The sequence below is a fragment of the Globicephala melas genome, chromosome 17, assembly GCF_963455315.2.
Source record: "Globicephala melas chromosome 17, mGloMel1.2, whole genome shotgun sequence".
NCBI classification, from domain to species: domain Eukaryota; kingdom Metazoa; phylum Chordata; class Mammalia; order Artiodactyla; family Delphinidae; genus Globicephala; species Globicephala melas.
Genome location: NC_083330.1, coordinates 34,467,762 through 34,485,676, shown reverse-complemented (window position 1 = coordinate 34,485,676; position 17,915 = coordinate 34,467,762). Strand labels below are relative to the sequence as shown.

Below are 17,915 nucleotides of genomic sequence, written 5' to 3'. Positions count from 1 at the left end.
TAGGTTGTCCATTTTATTGGTGTATAATTGTTCTTAGCAATCTCTTATGATCCTTTCTATTTCTATAACATGGGTTGTAACTTCTTTTTCATTTCTTATTTTATTGATTTTGGACCTCTCTCTTTTTTTAATTTCTTATTTTATTGATTTGGGACCTCTCCTTTTTTCTTGATGAGTCTGTCTAAAGTTTTATCAATTTTGTTTATCTTTTCAAAGAATCAGCTCTTAGTTTCATTGATTTTTTTGTCTCTTTTTTAGTCTCTATTACATTTATTTCTCCTATGTTCATTATTATTGCTTTCTTCATACTAACATTAGATTTTTGTTGGCATTTCTTTTTCTAGTTCCTTTAGGTGTAAGATTAAGCTGTTTCTCTGGGATTTTTCTTCTTTCCTGAGGTAGGCTTGTATCTCTATAAACTTCCCTCTTACAACTGTTTTTGCTGTGTCCCATAGATTGTGGATTGTTGTGTTTCTATTTTCATTTGTGTGATTTCCTCTTTGATTTCTTCAGTGACTCATTAGTTATTTAGTATATATAACTGTATATATTTAGGTGCTCCCATGTTGGATTTAAATATATTTATAAATGTTATATCTCCTTATTGCATTTATCTCTTTATCATTATGTAATGTCCTAGTTTGTCTCTTGTTACAGTCTTTGTTTAAAAGTCTATTTTATCTGATATAAATATTGCTACCCTGGCTTTCTTTTCATTTCTGCTTGCATGGAATACCTTTTTGCATCCCCTCACTTTCAGTCTTTGTGTGTCTTTAGACCTGAAGTAAGTCTCTTGTAGGCAGCATACATATGGGTCTTATTTTTGTATCCATTCAGGCACTCTGTGTTGTTTGATTGGAGCATTTCATCCATTTACATTTAAAGTAGTTATTGATAAGTACGTATCAATTGCCATTTTGTTAATTGTTTTCAGTTCATTTTTATAATTCTTTATTGTTCCTTCCTTTTTCTTTTGCACTCTTCCAATGTGACTTGATGCTATGTTTAGTGTTATTTTTGGATTCCTTTCTCTATTTTGTGTGTATATCTATTATAGATTTGTGTTTGTGGTTACCATGTGGTTTATATATAACAATATATATATGTGTATATATATATGTATATATATATATACACACACACACACACGATAATTATACTTTACTGATCTCTTAAGTTCAAATGCATTCTAACAGACCTGCACCCCCACCCAACATTTAATATTTTTTATTTCACATTTTGCATTTAAAAAAATATCTCTTAACTACTTATGGTGGATTAGATGATTTTACTACTTTTGTCTTTTAACCTGCCTACTAGTTTTGTGAGTGATTGATCTACCATCTTTACTGTGTATTTTCCTTTACTAATGAGATCTTTACCTTCATAATTTTCATATTTCTGTTTGTGGTCTTTCTTTTCCACTTAGAGAACTCCCTTTAACATTTATTGTACAGACATTTTAGTGGTACCAAACTCTTTTAGATTTTGTTTGTCTTAAAACTATCTCTCCTTCAAATCTGAATGTTACCCTTGTTGGGTAGAATATTTTTCATTATATATTTTTTTCCTTTTATCACTTTAAATATAGTGACATAACCACTTTGAAAATATTTGGAAAGAAAGAAGGAAAACATTGAAAATATATCTTGTTGGTTAAATTTTCCTCTTTAACTTGCAAGTTAAATTTTCCTCTTTTGTCACATAAATAATATTTTTAAAATATTTTGCTTGATCATGAGAAGCAAATATTTTTTAGAAATGTAATCATAGCTGTGCCTATAGTGCAACATAATAAAGCACTTTAAATTTCAAAAATTAAGTAAATCATTTCTTGTAAAATGACTCAAAAAAATCCATCAGCTAAACCTACAAATTTTCAGAGCTCATATTTTATTTTGCTAGATTTTAAAATAAATCAAGTAGATCACTATATACTTTGATTGCTCAGAGAAAATTCTGTGTCCCGCATTACCTACATCTCTCAGGTAACACTGATTTGGAGTTCAGCACACACATCTGAATTGTCCAGATAATTGCTGCAATTTCCTATTTTACTACAGTAACATAAAAATGGACTTAGAACAATTTTTAAATGAAGCAAACTGAGATGAAATCTAAGAAACAAGGTAAAATCCTACTTTCTTATTAATGGCAGAATTAGAATTATTTATAACCTATGCTTTGTTTTAATTCTGCAAACTCTTTATGAGAACTTCCTACAGAAAATCTTTATTTTCCAGTTCAAAATTCAGTTTTTCACAGCATTTCAATTGTCAGAGGCTATCTCAGAACTGAACATAGGCGTGTTACAGAATGTGTCCTCTACAGCTTTACTCCATCTCTGTTTCATTGGTATGTACTTGTTCATGCCCTCTCTACTTTATTTACAGAATGTAGTGATTTAAAAAAAGTTCCTTACTTGGTATTATGTGTATCAATGGTATGGAAGAGGTCACGTAACTCTTCTCCACTCAGAACACCATCTGCAAAATATGCTTTGAATTCTTCAAAGGACAATTTTCCATCATCTAAAATGGTAAGAACAAACAAAAGAGAAGCAAATCATTTCAATTTTGTATGTTATTATATCTTTTAATTTTTAACATTTTGATCAAATGCTTGAACAGGTTTGTTTGTGCATGTATACATGTATTCAAAAAGGAAGAACAATTTCAGGTGTTTAAAATAAAAATAATTACCCACCCAGACCGAAGAATGGCCACAGGCCCCCACCTCCTCCTTCCCAGACCCAAGGAGTGGTCATGGGTCTCTGCTATCTCCCTCTTGGAATCCAGGAGTAGTTGTGGGCTCCTGCCACCTCCCTCCCAGATACCAGGAGTCATTGCAAGCCAAGAGTGGTTGCAAGCCACCACTGCCACCCTTGCAGACCCCAGGAGTGGTTGAGAGCCCCCACTGCCACCTGCCCAAACTCCAGGAGTGGTTGTGAGCCACCTCTGCTCCCATCCTGTGTCCCAGGGCCATTCCTGAGCCATTGCCACCACTGAGAACTCCAGGACTGGGCACCAGTAGCCACATCTGCATACCACCTATCAAGGGGATAATGACCAGCACATGCTGAGGAAAGAGGTGCCAGGCATGCATACTAAAAAAAGCCCTCAGACCAAAAATACTAAATCCATACAAGCTACACAGGGATGCTCCCACGTATAAAGAGTCCTCCAAGACCAGAGTACATAATTGCTTCTCCTAAACTCGCAGAGAGAAATAAAAGTAAAATGAAGCAGAGGAACCACTCCCAGTTAAAAGACCAAGAGCATTCCCCTGAAAGAACAAACAATGAAGCAGACCTATTCAATATGATAGACACTGATTTAAAACAGGAGATAATGAAAATACTGAAGGAATTAAGAAGGGGTATCAATGGAAATGCAGAGTACAGAAAAAAGAAACTAGAAAGATGAACCAAGAAATATTAGAAAACTCATTTGCCAAGATAAAAGCTGAGCTAAAGTCAATGAATAGCAAAATGAATAATGCAGAAGAACAAATAAGTGACCTGGAATAATGGAATAAGGAATAATGGAAATCGTCCAATCAAGACAGAAAGCCAAATAAAAAAAAAAAAAGAAGAAAGCAATACAAGAGACCTATGGGATAATATAAACTATGCCAACCTATGCAAAATAGGGATTCCAGGAGGGAAAGAAAGCAAAAAGGGATCAAAAATGTGTTTGAAGAAATTATGGCTGAAAACTTCCCAAATGTAAAGAAGGAAACAGATATCCACGTACAGGAAGCACAGAGGGTCCCAAACAAGATAAACCCAAGCAGACCTACACTAAGACATACTATAATAAAAATGTCAAAAGCTAAAGACAAAGAGAAGATTCTAAAGGCAGTAAGAGAAAAGCAAAGAGTTAATTACAAGGGAACCCCACTAACACTATCAGCTGATTTCTCTACAGAAACGTTGTAGGCCAAAAGCAAGTGTCAAGATATATTTAAAGTCCTGGAAGGGAAAAATTTGCAAACTAGAATACTCTACACAGCAAGATTATCCTTTAGAAGAGGAGAGATAAAAAACTTCCCAGACAAGCAAAAATTAAAAGAATACAGCAATACTATACTTATCCTAAAGGAAATATTGAAAGTTCTTCTCTAAATAGAAAAGAAGTAAGAATCTATAAGAAAAAGAAAATTACAATTGGAAAATAATCACTTAAAGAAACCAGTATACAGATTAAAACATTTTAATGAAATGTTTTAATCAAAATTAATCAGAATGTTTTAAATTTTAATCAAAATATTTTAAAATCAAAAATATTTTCTGTGAAAGTGATGACAACCACAATGAATAGCAAAAAGAAGAACATGAAGATGTAAGAGAGGACATCAAAATCATAAAATGTGGGGGAGGAGAGTAAGAAAATGTGGATTTTTTTTTTCCCTAGAATGTGTTTGAGCCTATATGACTACCAGTCTAAGGCAACTATATATAGGAAGGAGTTAACATACATGAAAAACAGTGTAACCACAAGTCAGAAACACACAATAGATTCACAAAAACCAAAAAGAGAACATAAGTATAATACAAAAGGAAAATCATCAAATGATGAAAGGAAAAACAAAAGGAAAAAGAAACGGACAAAGAAGAAATATAAAATCAATGGGAAAATAAGGTTTTAAATGGCAATAAATATATATCTATCAATAATTACCTTAAATGTTAATGGACTAAATGCTCCAGTCAAAAGACAGAGTGGCAGGTTGGATAAAAAAACAAGAGTGTACAGTATACCGCTTACAAGAGATGCACTTTAGGGCAAAGAACACACATAGATTGAAAGCCAGGGGATGGAAAAAGGTATTTCATGCAAATGGAAATGAAAAGAAAGTGGGGGTCCCAATACTCATATCAGACAAAATAGACTTTAAAACAAAGGCTATAAAGAAAGATAAAGAAGGACACTATATAATGATAAAAGGATCAATACAAAAGGATTTTACACTTATCAACATATATGTACCTAAAATAGGAGCACCCAAATACATAAAGCAAATACTAACAGACATAGAGGGAGAAATTGACAGGAATACAATAATAGTAGGAGACTTTAACACCCACTCACATCAATGGACAAATCTTCCAGACAGAGAATCAATAAGGCAACAGAGATCCTAAGTGATGCAATAGGACAGTTAGACTTAATTGATATTTTCACAACATTACATCCAAAAAACCAGATTACACATTCTTTTCAAGTGCACATGGAACATTCTCTAGAATTAACCACATACTAGGGCACAAAACAAGCCTCTACAAATTTAAGACTATAGAAAATATCTCAAGCATCTTTTCTGACAACAACAACATGAAACTAGAAATTAACCACAGAAAAGGAAATGAGAAAAAAATGATTCCATGGAAACTAAACAACATGCTTCTAAAAAACCAATGGGTCAATGATGAAATCAAAGAGGAAATTAAAAAATACCTTGAGACAAATGGCAATGAAAACACAGCCATACAAAGTCTATGGGATACAGCAAAAGCAATTCTTAGAGGGAAGTTTATAGCAATACAGGCCTTCCTCCAAAAAGAAGAAAAATCTCAAATAAACAACTTAACCAACCACTTAAAAGAATTAGAAAAAGAAGAAAAACAAAACCTGAAGTCAGAAGAAGGAAGGAAATAATAAAAACTAGAGAGGAAATGAATAAAATAGAAATTTAAAAAATAGGACAAAATCAGTAAGACCAGGAGTTGATTCGTTGAAAGGATAAACAAGATTGACAAACTTCTGGCCAGGCTCACTAAGAAGAAAAGAGAAAACCCAAATAAACAAAATAAGAAATGAAAAAGGAGACATAACAATTGATACTACAGAATAACAAAAAACCATAAGGGAATACTATGAATAATTATATGTCAAAAATTTGGTGACCTAGAAGAAATGGGACAAGTTTCTAGAAACACACAGCCCTCCAAAATTGAATCAAGAAGAAATAAATAATTTGAACAGACTGATCACTAGAACTGAAATAGAGTCTGTAATTTAAAAACTCCCTACAAATAAAAGTCCAGGACCAGATGGCTTCACAGGTGAATTCTAGCAAACATACAAAGAAGAATTTATATCAATTCTTCTCAAATTCTTACAGAAAATTGAAGAGCAGGGAACACTCCCAAGGACATTTTAATGAAGCCACCATATCACTGATAATAAAACCAGACTAACACACCATCAGAAAAAAAAAATTACAGGCCAATATTTTTGATGAATATAGATGCGAAACTTCTCAACAAAATATTAACAAACCAAATCCAACAACACATGAAAATGATCATAACCGTGACCAAGTGGGATTCATCCCAAGTTTACAAGGATGGTTCAACACACACAAATCAATCAATGTGATACACCATATAAACGAAAGAAAAAACAAAAACCACATGATCATCTCAATAGATGCAGAAAAAGCATTTGACAAAATTCAACATCCATTCATGATAAAAATTCTTACCAAAGTGGATGGAGAGGGAACATATCTCAAAATAGTAAAAACTATTTATGACAAACCCACAGCCAATATAATAGTCAAAGGTGAAAAGCTGAAAGCCTTCCTGCTAAAATCTGGAGCAAGGCAACATTGCCCACTCTCACCTCTTCTATTCAACACAGTATTGGGAGTCCTAGCCACAGCAATCAGACAAGAAAAAGAAATAAAATGTATCCAAATTGGAAGGGAAGAGGTAAAATTGTAATTATATATAGATGATACACTGTATGATACCCTAAAGACTCCACACAAAAACTGCTAGAACTGATAAATGAATTCAGTAATGTAGCAAGATACAAGATTAACATATAGAAGTCAGTTGCATTTCTTTACAACAACAGTGAAATATCAGAAAGAATGTAAAAAGAAAACAACAAACAAAAAACAATACTTTCTAAAATCACAACCCCCAAAATAAAATACTTAGGAATAAACCTCACCAAGAAGGTGAAAGACTCATAAGCTGAGAGCTATAAAACATTAATAAAGGAAATTGAAAATGATTCAAAGAAATGGAAAGATATCACATGCTCTTGGATTGGAAGAATTAATATTGTTAAAATGGCAATAGTACCCAAAGCAATCTACAGATTTAACACAATCTCTATCAAATTACCAATGGCACTTTTCACAGAACTAGGACAAATAACCCTAAAATTCATCTGGAACCATAAAAGACTCAGAACTGCCAAAGCAATCCTGAAAAAAGAACCAAGCAGGAGGCATAACCATCCCAGACTTCAGAGAATACTACATAGCTACAGTAATAAAACAGTGTGGTACTGGCACAAAAACAGAATATGGATCAATGGAAAAGAAGAAAGAGCCCAGAAGTAAACCCACACACCGCAGTCAATTAATCTTCAACAAAGGAGGCAAGAAGGTACAATGGGAAAGGAGTCTTTTCAGCAAAGGGTGTTGGGAAAGTTGGACAGCTGCATGTAAATCAATGAAGTTAGAACACAACCTAATTCTATCAAACATTTAGAGAAGAGCTAACACCTATCCTTCTCAAACTCTTCCAAAATATAGCAGAGGGAGGAACACTCCCAAACTCATTCTACAAGGCCACAATTACCCTGACAACAAAACCAGACAAAGATGTCACAAAGAAAGAAAACTACAGGCCAATATCATTGATGAACATAGATGCAAAATCCTCAACAAAATACGAGCAAACAGAATCCAACAGCACAGTAAAAGGACCATACACCATGATCAAGTGGGGTTTATTCCAACAATGCAAGGATTCTTCAATATATGTAAATCAATCAATGTGATACACCATATTAAGAAATTGAAGGAGAAAAACCATATGATGATCTCAATAGATGCAGAGAAAGCTTTCGACAAAATTCAGCACCAATTTATCATAAAAACACTGCAGAAAGTAGGCATAGAGGGAACTTTCCTCAACATAATAAAGGCCATATATGACAAACCCACAGCCACATCGTCCTCAATGGTGAAAAACTGAAACCATTTCCACTAAGATCAGGAACAAGACAAGGTTGCCCACTCTCACCACTCTTATTCAACATAGTTTTAGAAGTTTTACCCACAGCAATCAGAGATGAAAAAGAAGTAAAAGGAATCCAAATCAGAAAATAAGAAATAAAGCTGTCACTGTTTGCAGATGACATGATACTTTACATAGAGAATCCTAAAGATGCTATCAGAAAACTACTAGAGCTAATCAATGAATTTAGTAAAGTAGCAGGATACAAAATTAATGCACAGAAATCTCTGGCATTCTTATACACTAGTGATGAAAAATCTGAAAGTGAAATTAAGAAAACACTTGCATTTACCATTGCAACAAAAAGAATAAAATATCTAGGAATAAACCTACCTAAGGAGACAAAAGACCTGTATGTAGAAAATTATAAGACACTGATGAAAGAAATTAAAGATGATACAAATAGGTGGAGAGATATACCATGGTCTTGGATTGGAAGAATTAACATTGTGAAAATGACTCTGCAACCCAAAGCAATCTACAGATTCAATGCAATCCCTATCAGACTACCACTGGCATTTTTCACAGAGCTAGAACAAAAATTTTCACAATTTGTATGGAAACAAAAAGGCCCCGAATAGCCAAAGCAATCTTGAGAATGAAAAACGGAGCTGGAGAAATCAGGCTCCCTGACTTCAGACTATACTACAAAGCTACACTAATCAAGACACTATGGTACTGGCATAAAACCAGAAATATAGATCAATGGAACAGAATAGAAAGCCCAGAGATTATCCCACGCACTTATGGTCACCTTATCTTTGATAAAGGGGCAAGAATATACAGTGGAGAAAAGACACCCTCTTCAATAAGTGGTGCTGGGAAAACTGGACAGGTACATGTAAAAGTATGAAATTAGAACACTCACTAACACTATACACAAAAATAAACTCAAAATGGATAAAAAATAAACTCAAAATGGATTAAAGACCTAAATGTAAGGCCAGACACTATCAAACTCTTAGAGGAAAACATATGCAGAACACTCTATGACATAAATCACAGCAAGATGCTTTTTGACCCACATCCTAGAGAAATGGAAATAAAAACAAAAATAAACAAATGGGACCTAATGAAACTAAAAAGCTTTTGCACAGCAAAGGAAACCATAAAGAAGGCCAAAAGACAACCCTCAGAATGTTAAAATATTTGCAAATGAAGCAACTGACAAATGATTAATCTCCAAAATTTACAAGGAGCTTATGCAGCTCAATAAGAGAAAAAGAAACAACTCAATCCAAAAATGGTCAGAAGACCTAAACAGACATTTCTCCCAAGAAGATATACAGATTGCCAACAAACACATGAAAGAATGCTCAACATCATTAATCATTAGAGAAATGCAAATCAAAACTACAATGAGATATCATCTCACACCAGTCAGAATGGCCATCATCAAAATATCTAGAAACAATAAATGCTGTAGAGGGTGTGGAGAAAAAGGAACACTCCTGCACTGTTGGTGGGAATGTAAATTGATACAGCTACTATGGAGATCAGTATGGAGTTTCCTTAAAAACTACAAATAGAACTACCATACAACCCAGCAATCCCACTACTGGGCATATACCTTGAGAAAATCATAATTCGAAAAGAGTCATGTACCAAAATGTTCATTGCAGCTCTATTTACAATAGCCAGGACATGGAAGCAGCCTAAGTGTCCATCAACCAATGAATGGATAAAGAAGATGTGGCACATATATACTATGGAATATTACTCAGCCATAATAAGAAACGAAATTGAGTTATTTGTAATGAGGTGGATGGACCTAGAGTCTGTCATACAGAGTGAAGTAAGTCAGAAAGAGAAAAACAAATACCGTATGCTAACATGTATATATGGTATCTAAGAAGAAGAAAAAAAAAATGTCATGAAGAACCTAGGGGTAAGACAGGAATAAGGACATAGACCTACTAGAGCATGGATTTGAGGATATGGGGGAGGGGAAGGGTAAGCTGTGACAAAGTGAGAGAGTGGCATGGGCATATATGCACTATTAAACGTAAAATTGATAGCTAGTGGGAAGTAGCCACATATCACAGGGGGATCAGTAGATGATTTGTGACCATGTAGAGGGGTGAAATAGGGAGGGTGGGAGGGAGGGAGATGCAAGAGGGAAGAGATATGGGAACATATGTATATATATAACTGATTCACTTTGTTATAAAGCAGAAACTAACACACCATTGTAAAGCAATTATACTGCATTAAAGATGTTAAAAATAAATAAATAAATAAGTACGTAAGTAAGTAAGCAATGTGACTATACTTAACAGTATTGTATTGTACAATTGAAATTTGCTAAAGGGGCAGAGCTTGTGTTCTCACTACACATAAAAAAAGAAAATGGTAACTATGTGAGGTGATGCGTATGTTAAGTAGTTTGATAGTGATTAATATTTTACAATGTATATGTATATCAAATCATCAAGTTGCATACTTTGTACAATTTTAAACTGTCAACTATACCTCAATAAAGCTGGGGGTGGTTGGGGAGAGAATGAATATATATTGGAAGGAGAGGAGAAGCCAGAGAGAAACAGAGAGTCAATGTCATGAAAAACCTGAAAAATCATGGTAGAGTTTTGAATTTACCCAAAGAGGCACTGTCATATTGGAAAGCTTACTGTGGCTACAGTGAGTAAAATGGAGTGGAGAGGTAAGACACTAGAAGAGAATACCCATAAGAGGACATTGTAGTAATTCCTACAAGAATCAACTTGGCATAAACCTTGGTGGTGACAGTAAGAACAAGAAGTAGACAGATTTACAATCTGTTTAGGAAAAAGAATCAACAGGAACTGATGATCAGTTAGAGGTGATGGGTGAGAGGGAACAATAAATCAAGAATTATACCCACTTCCCAGGACTGAGCAATCACATGGACAATATCACCATTGTAAAAGAGAACACAGGGCAAAAAGTGTGGGGTGAAGTAAACTGCTGTTTTGGACATGTTAAAATTAGATGTTTCTGTGGAATAAGTAGAGGCACCCAGTGAGCAGTAGGGTCATACAAGTCTAGAAAAGGAGAGGGTGGGGCAGGGAGGGAAGGAGTAAATGAAAGAAGGAGGGAGGGAGGAAGGGAGAGGGAAGAAAGGGGAGGGAGGAAAAGAAGAAGGAGGGGAGAGAGAGAGGTAGAGAGAAAGAAAGAGAAAGGCCGACTGGAATGTATGCTTGGGAGCTATCAATGCATGGGAATTAAAGGTCCTAGAAGTAAGGGAATTCGTTCTCCCAAGAAGAATTCCTACAGTGAGGAAGAAAAAGCCCCAGAACAGACTTTGGAAATGCCAACTAAATTCTTTATGTTTCAGATTTTATAAATGTTTAACTGTTGCAAGGATTAACTGAGAGGCTATATACAAAACATTTAGCATGGTAACTAACACATAGTTCAACAATAGTGATCTGGGAAACAGGTTTACTAGTTCAGTCTTGGTAAGTGAAGATCATTTATGTGTTTTTAATTCTCATTTTCTTCTCTTCCTTGAAAAGTCCTTACACAGACAATCGATATTTAACATGTTTGTTTAAAAATAGAAATTTTTATTTATTTTCTTAGGTAATCAGGTTTTGAAAATCCTAAAATTGGTACTTCTGTGAAAAGAGATTCTTTAAACATTCATTTAATTTCTCCTTCAAGTTTCATGTCCACAAATATGCCAACAACTAGAGTTCTAATCTCAGTATTTCCCCTCCTTCTATTGCAAGCTAAATCTCGTCTTTGTATTTAAAATGACTATCCTCTCAAAACACTGGCTTTTCTTTCATGTATTAAAACATTTTTGAACACTCTAAATATTTTAGTTTGTCAAGATTAAAATACAAAAACATGATCATCTTCAATAATAACCATCCTGGTACAAAATGAACACCTGGAAAGCATTACTGGGTTTAATACACAAAGGACAGCATATACTTTGCATGTGGATGCAAATTTTAGAGGCAGAAATTAAAAATACCAACCTCAATTCTAAACTGAAGTTCTTAAATTGTAAATTCAGAAAAATTAATAATATATTACTATTTTGTTAAATTTAAAGATTAAATACTTTCTGTTAAATGTACATGTCACCTTGCACAAGTCATTTAGTATCATTACTCATTAACTTCCTCATCTCTGAATGAAAGCCCCTATTATTCCAACCTTCTACATATATATATATATATATATTTAATGATTTACTGCCATTATGTAAATAAAAATAAAATAGAAGCTCTTCCAATTTCAGCTCTGATATATAAAGACCTTAGACATCATCACTTCTGTCCTTAAAACAACAAAAAGCTGAACGCTGAACAAACTCAAAATCAATTACTTTTCTGGGACTCTTTGGAGAACTGAGGTCAAGGGCAAACCACTAGTCAAAATCTGGAGAAATAGGCAAAACCAGAGAATCACAGCCAAGATCTGTTTCCCCAGAGCAGAAGCTACGGGAACCATAAACTGATAGGAACAGTTAAATGGTAGTTTTGATGAAATGCTGGAGACCGAGTGTAAACTAGCATGAGAGGAGGAAACTCTTTGGGGCTTTAGTCTTTGGGGAGCTTCCATACTTTAATGGGTTTTACCTCCAGGAACCCTACCAGGCTCTTACTGAGGAGACAAGAAAGATCTGGAAGTGGAAGGGGAAGAGTAATTGTGAAATGTACATGAGTGTTTTCCATGACAATGGTCTACTCTCCAGGGGCAAAGATTTTACCAGAGACATATCCCACCTGGGGGAAGAGCATTTCCCCACTGCAGTCGCATCTAGCCTACTGTCTCAACTAAGAGTAGGAGGAACTAAAAGACATTGGGAAGGTCACAGCCCAGGGACACAGACCCACTGAAAAACTTGTATTTAATCATAATAGTATAGAACACATCTGCTCCCCCATTCTTTACCATCACACCAACAGGGCTGCCAAATAATAATAGTACATGACAGCTGAAAGAACTGTCACACTTCCAGAGAAGGAGTGCTTAGGGAAGCCCAAAGTCAATAAAAAAGACAAGAGAAATTTAAAGCCTCTGGCAACTACTAGTAGAGAAAACATTAAATACAACCCAACTCCTAGTCAGATTAACATAAATTCTCACACTAGAAGCCTAAGTACTTATTTTATTACCTGATACATCACATCTGGCTTTCACAAAAAAATTACAAGGCATGATAAAATGCAAGAAAAGCACAGTCTAAAAAGACAAAAAAGCATAAGAACCAGACTCAGCTGTGACACAGATATTGGAATTATCAAACAAGAAATTTAAAATAACTATGATTAATATGTTATGGGAATAATGGAAAATGTAGACAATAATGGAAAATGTAGGCAATATGCAGAAGAGATGGGTAATGTAAGCTGACAGATGGAACTCTAAAACAACTTGAAATAAAATGTTAGAAATAAAAGACACTAACATAAATGAATGCCTTTGATGGGCTCATCAGTGGAGGATACAGCTTAAGGAAAGAAGCAGTAAGCTTGAGCTAGGTCAATAGAAACGTCTCAAGCTGAAATACATAGTTAAAAAAAAAAATACAACATCTAAGAACTCTGAGAAATTTCAGAAAATGTTACATACATATAATTAGAGTACCAGAAGAAGAAAGAGAGTATAGAGCAGAGGAAATATTTGAAATAATAATGACCAGGAACTTTTCAAAGTTAAGGTCAGAAACCAAAACACAGAACCAGGAAGCTCAGACAGCACCCAACAGGAAAAATTCTCCCCTCTACACCCACACCCAAAGCAACTCTGTATCTTTGAATATCATACCCAACTGCAGAATACCAAAGACAAAGAGGAAATTTAGAAAGAGGTAGAGGAAAAATATAATCTATATAGGACCAAGAATAAGAATTAACAATTACAGTGTACTTCTCATCGGAAACCAGGCAAGCAAGAAAAAGGTGGAGTGAAATACTTATTGTTGAAAGAAAGTACACCACAATCCAGAATTTCATATCCATGAAATAATTCTTCAAAATAAAGTAGAAATAAATACCTTTTCAGACAAACAAAAACGAAGGAATTCATTGCCAGAACTGCTCTGCAATAAATGTTAAAAGAAATTATTTAGGTAGAAGGAAAGTGATATAGGTAGAGAAACACAGATCCACATAAGAAAAGATGAATGTCAGAGAAAGAATAAATAAAAGTAAAATAAAATATTTTACTTCTCTTACTCTGAATTAATTAACAGATAACAGTATAAAGTAATAATACAAACAACATATTGGTAATTATAGCATATGGATAAGTGAAATAAATTATGCCAATTTCATAAAGAACAGGAGACATTGGAAATATTCTGTTATAAGGTACCTGTATTACCCATGAAGTGGTACCGTGCTATTTGAAGGTAGATTTCGATTAGGGAAAAATGAATATTGCAAGCTTACATTAGGGAAAAATGTATATAGTAACCACTATTTTTTTTTTTCAGTACGCGGGCCTGTCACTGTTGTGGCCACTCCTGTTGCAGAGCACAGGCTCTGGAAGCACAGGCCCAGCGGCCATGGCTCACGGGCCCAGCTGCTCCACAGCATATGGGATCCTCCCGGACCGGGGCATGAACCCATGTCCCCTGCATCAGCAGGCGGACTCTCAACCACTGTTCCACCAGGGAAGCCCAGTAACCACTATTTTAAAATATATATATAATTAATTTACTAAGAGAGGCAGTAAACTAGAATTAGGTAAAATACTGTTTAAAACCAGATAAGGCAGAAAAAGCAGTTGGGGGGGGGAGAACAAGTACAACTAATACAGATCAACTACTAACATGGTAGATATTAATCCAACAATATCAAAAATCACTCTGAATGTGAATGGTTTAAATATAGCAATTAAAAGACAGAGATTGTGAAAGTCAGTAAAAAAATAAAATAAAAGCCAACTATGTTGTCTACAAGAAATCCACTTTAAATATGAACACTCATACAGGTTAAAGCTAAAGGGATAGAAAAAGATACTTTTTCTATCTCTTTAAAAAAATACCATAATAATGCTGAGGAGCACATAAAAATTAAAAATAAAATAACTACCTACTGGGGCCGTAATAGACCTCAATACCGGTTTTGCTCCGGTTTTGAATTTCCTGTTTAGCACAAAACTCTGGTTTGCACAATCAGCCGTTCTCGCTTCTGTAACTATGCTTGCTGGTTACCCCATAAATTTTAAACCAATCAGAATACAGGATTAATGTTCCCTAAATAAGATAGCCAATCTGTTTTGCCCACAACTGGAAAGTCCCGAACTTGTTTGTACCAATGTATAAAAAAGTTAAAACGGCCCCTTTGGGGGCTCTCGGAGTGCCTTTGGAAACAAGGGCACAGGGGCCCAGGTTCGAACCTGCAATAAATTACCCTTGCTGTTTGGCTTTGACTCTCGACTCTGGTGGCTTTGTGAGAGATCTCGCGACCGTGGGCATTTCATTTGGGGGCTCGTCCGGGATATCCCCCAAGCCCACCAGACCTCAGGTCAACGGGTCATTACTGATAATTAATCGGTAAGTAAGCCGGCTCAGGGTACTTTCTGTTTTGGGAACTAGGACGGTCCTGGCGGACGCGCTATAGGACGCCTAGTCGGATGTGGTCGGAGACGTCCACCACAACCCATCTGGGGCTAAAAGCCCATCTGGAATACGGATGCGATATCGCTGCTAACCCTTTTCCCTTTCCCTAGCCCATCAGGTGCGCGCATGCGATATTGCTACTAAAATTTATCTTTCTTCCTTAACAGGTTTCATTATCTGAGCGGATCTTAATTTACTTTTGTTTTAAAATAACTTTCTCTGACTGATCTCTTCCAGGACCTAAACATGGGCCAAACACAGAGCACCCCTCTCTCCCTTCTTCTGGCTAATTTTGGGGATGTAAAGTCCCGAGGACACAACCTCAGTTTAGACATCCGGAGAAAAAAACTAATTACCTTCTGCCGCTCTGACTGGCCAACTTTCGGGGTTGGCTGGCCCACCGAGGGTACCTTTTGCCTTCCTATAATTCTGAAAGTTAAATCTAGAGTTTTCTTGTCGGGACAAGAAGGTCATCCGGACCAAATCCCTTATATTTTAGTATGGCAAGATTTAGTAGAAAATCCTCCTCCTTGGGTGACACCCTTTTTGTCCCCAGATTCATGTAGGATTCTTGCGGCTAAGCCAACCAAGCCACCCAAACCACAACCTCCCACTGCACCTATACTTTCTGATAGCCAAGACCTTCTCCTTTTGGACCCCCCCCATCAACCTCCTCCTCTAAACCCCCAACTGGCTCCAATCCCTGCCCCTGGCCCTGATCCTCTCCCCACAATGGACCCTCCAGATATTCCCCCAGAAAGACCTCCAGAACCAAGTCCAGATAATCGAGAGGCAGAAGCATTGCTAGGTCCCTCACCCCCTGAGGGCGATGGGCCAGCTGGCCGAACCCGAGGACGCACCCAACGCGATCCAAGGTTCCACCCTCCAGATTCCACCATAGCCCTGCCCTTACGAGAAATAGGCCCCCCCGATGAAACAGGGAACCCTCGGCTCCAATATTGGCCATTCTCTACCAGTGACTTATATAATTGGAAAACCCAGAATGCCCGCTTTTCCGATAACCCTAAAGACTTGATAGCTCTTCTAGACAGCGTTATGTTTACTCATCAGCCCACCTGGGATGACTGCCAGCAGCTCCTCCGGATCCTATTCACCACCGAAGAACGAGAGCGAATCCAGCTGGAGGCGAAAAAACTGGTTCCTGGAGATGATGGTCAACCCACTGCTAACCCTGACCTCATCAATGCAGCCTTTCCCTTAACTTGCCCCCCGCAAGATGAATGGGACTATAACACCGGAGAAGGTAGGGGACGACTGCTCATTTATCGCCAGACTCTAATGGCGGGTCTCCGGGCTGCCGCGCGCACGCCCACTAATTTGGCCAAGGTATATTCAATTATACAAGGTAAAACAGAAAGTCCCTCCTCTTATTTAGAAAGATTAATGGAAGCCTTTAGACAGTATACCCCTATGGACCCAGAGGCCCCCGAAAATCAGGCTGCTGTTGTAATGTCTTTCGTTAAGCAGGCAGCCCCTGATATTAAAAAGAAACTCCAGAAATTAGAATATCTGGAGGGCAAACAGATACAGGATCTACTCCGTATCGCCCAGCGCGTCTTTAATAACCGAGACGCCCCAGAGGATAAACAACTTAAAGCCACTGAAAAAATGACTAAGGTCCTGGCTGCCATTGTTCAGAAAGACCAAGAGGGCCCCCCAGCCACTCGACCTCCCAGGTGACCATTGGACAGAGATCAATGTGCCTATTGCAAAGAAAAAGGCCACTGGGCTCGAGAATGCCCCAAGAAAAGGCAGCCGCGCCCCAACCAGAGGCAATGGCAACCGAAGGCCACCCCAGTCCTATTTACACATGATGCAGAGTAGGGGGGACGGGGTTCGGACCCCCTCCCCGAACCCAGGGTAACCCTACAAGTGGAGGGGAAACCAGTCCAATTCCTGGTGGATACGGGGGCACAGCATTCGGTCTTGATTAAGCCCCACGGGAAAGTTTCTAACAAGTCCTCCTGGGTTCAAGGAGCTACTGGAGTTAAACATTACCCCTGGACTACTCAGAGAACTGTAGACTTGGGCACTGGAAGGGTGACCCATTCCTTTTTGGTCATTCCCGATAGTCTTTGCCCCTTACTGGGAAGAGATTTACTCACTAAAATGGGAGCACAAATTCATTTTCAACCAGAAGGGCCGATCGTAACAGACCCTCAGAACCAACCCATATCTGTGCTCACCCTAAACTTAGAAGATGAATACCGACTTCATCAGGAACCACCCTCCCAAAATCAAGACATAGAATCATGGCTTCAGCAGTTTCCTGAAGCATGGGCA

At 36.9% G+C, this 17,915-nt stretch overlaps 1 protein-coding gene across 2 annotated transcripts in view; it reads right to left on the bottom strand.

Annotated features, from left to right (window-relative positions):
* Positions 1-17,915, bottom strand: part of NECAB1 (N-terminal EF-hand calcium binding protein 1) — a 276,794-nt gene that overhangs the window by 193,643 nt on the left and 65,236 nt on the right. For both annotated transcript variants that reach the window (XM_060287190.1, XM_030862858.2), the window contains exon 3: positions 2,423-2,531. In XM_060287190.1, the coding sequence (XP_060143173.1) occupies positions 2,423-2,531 (109 nt within the window). The remainder of the gene's footprint in view (positions 1-2,422; positions 2,532-17,915) is intronic.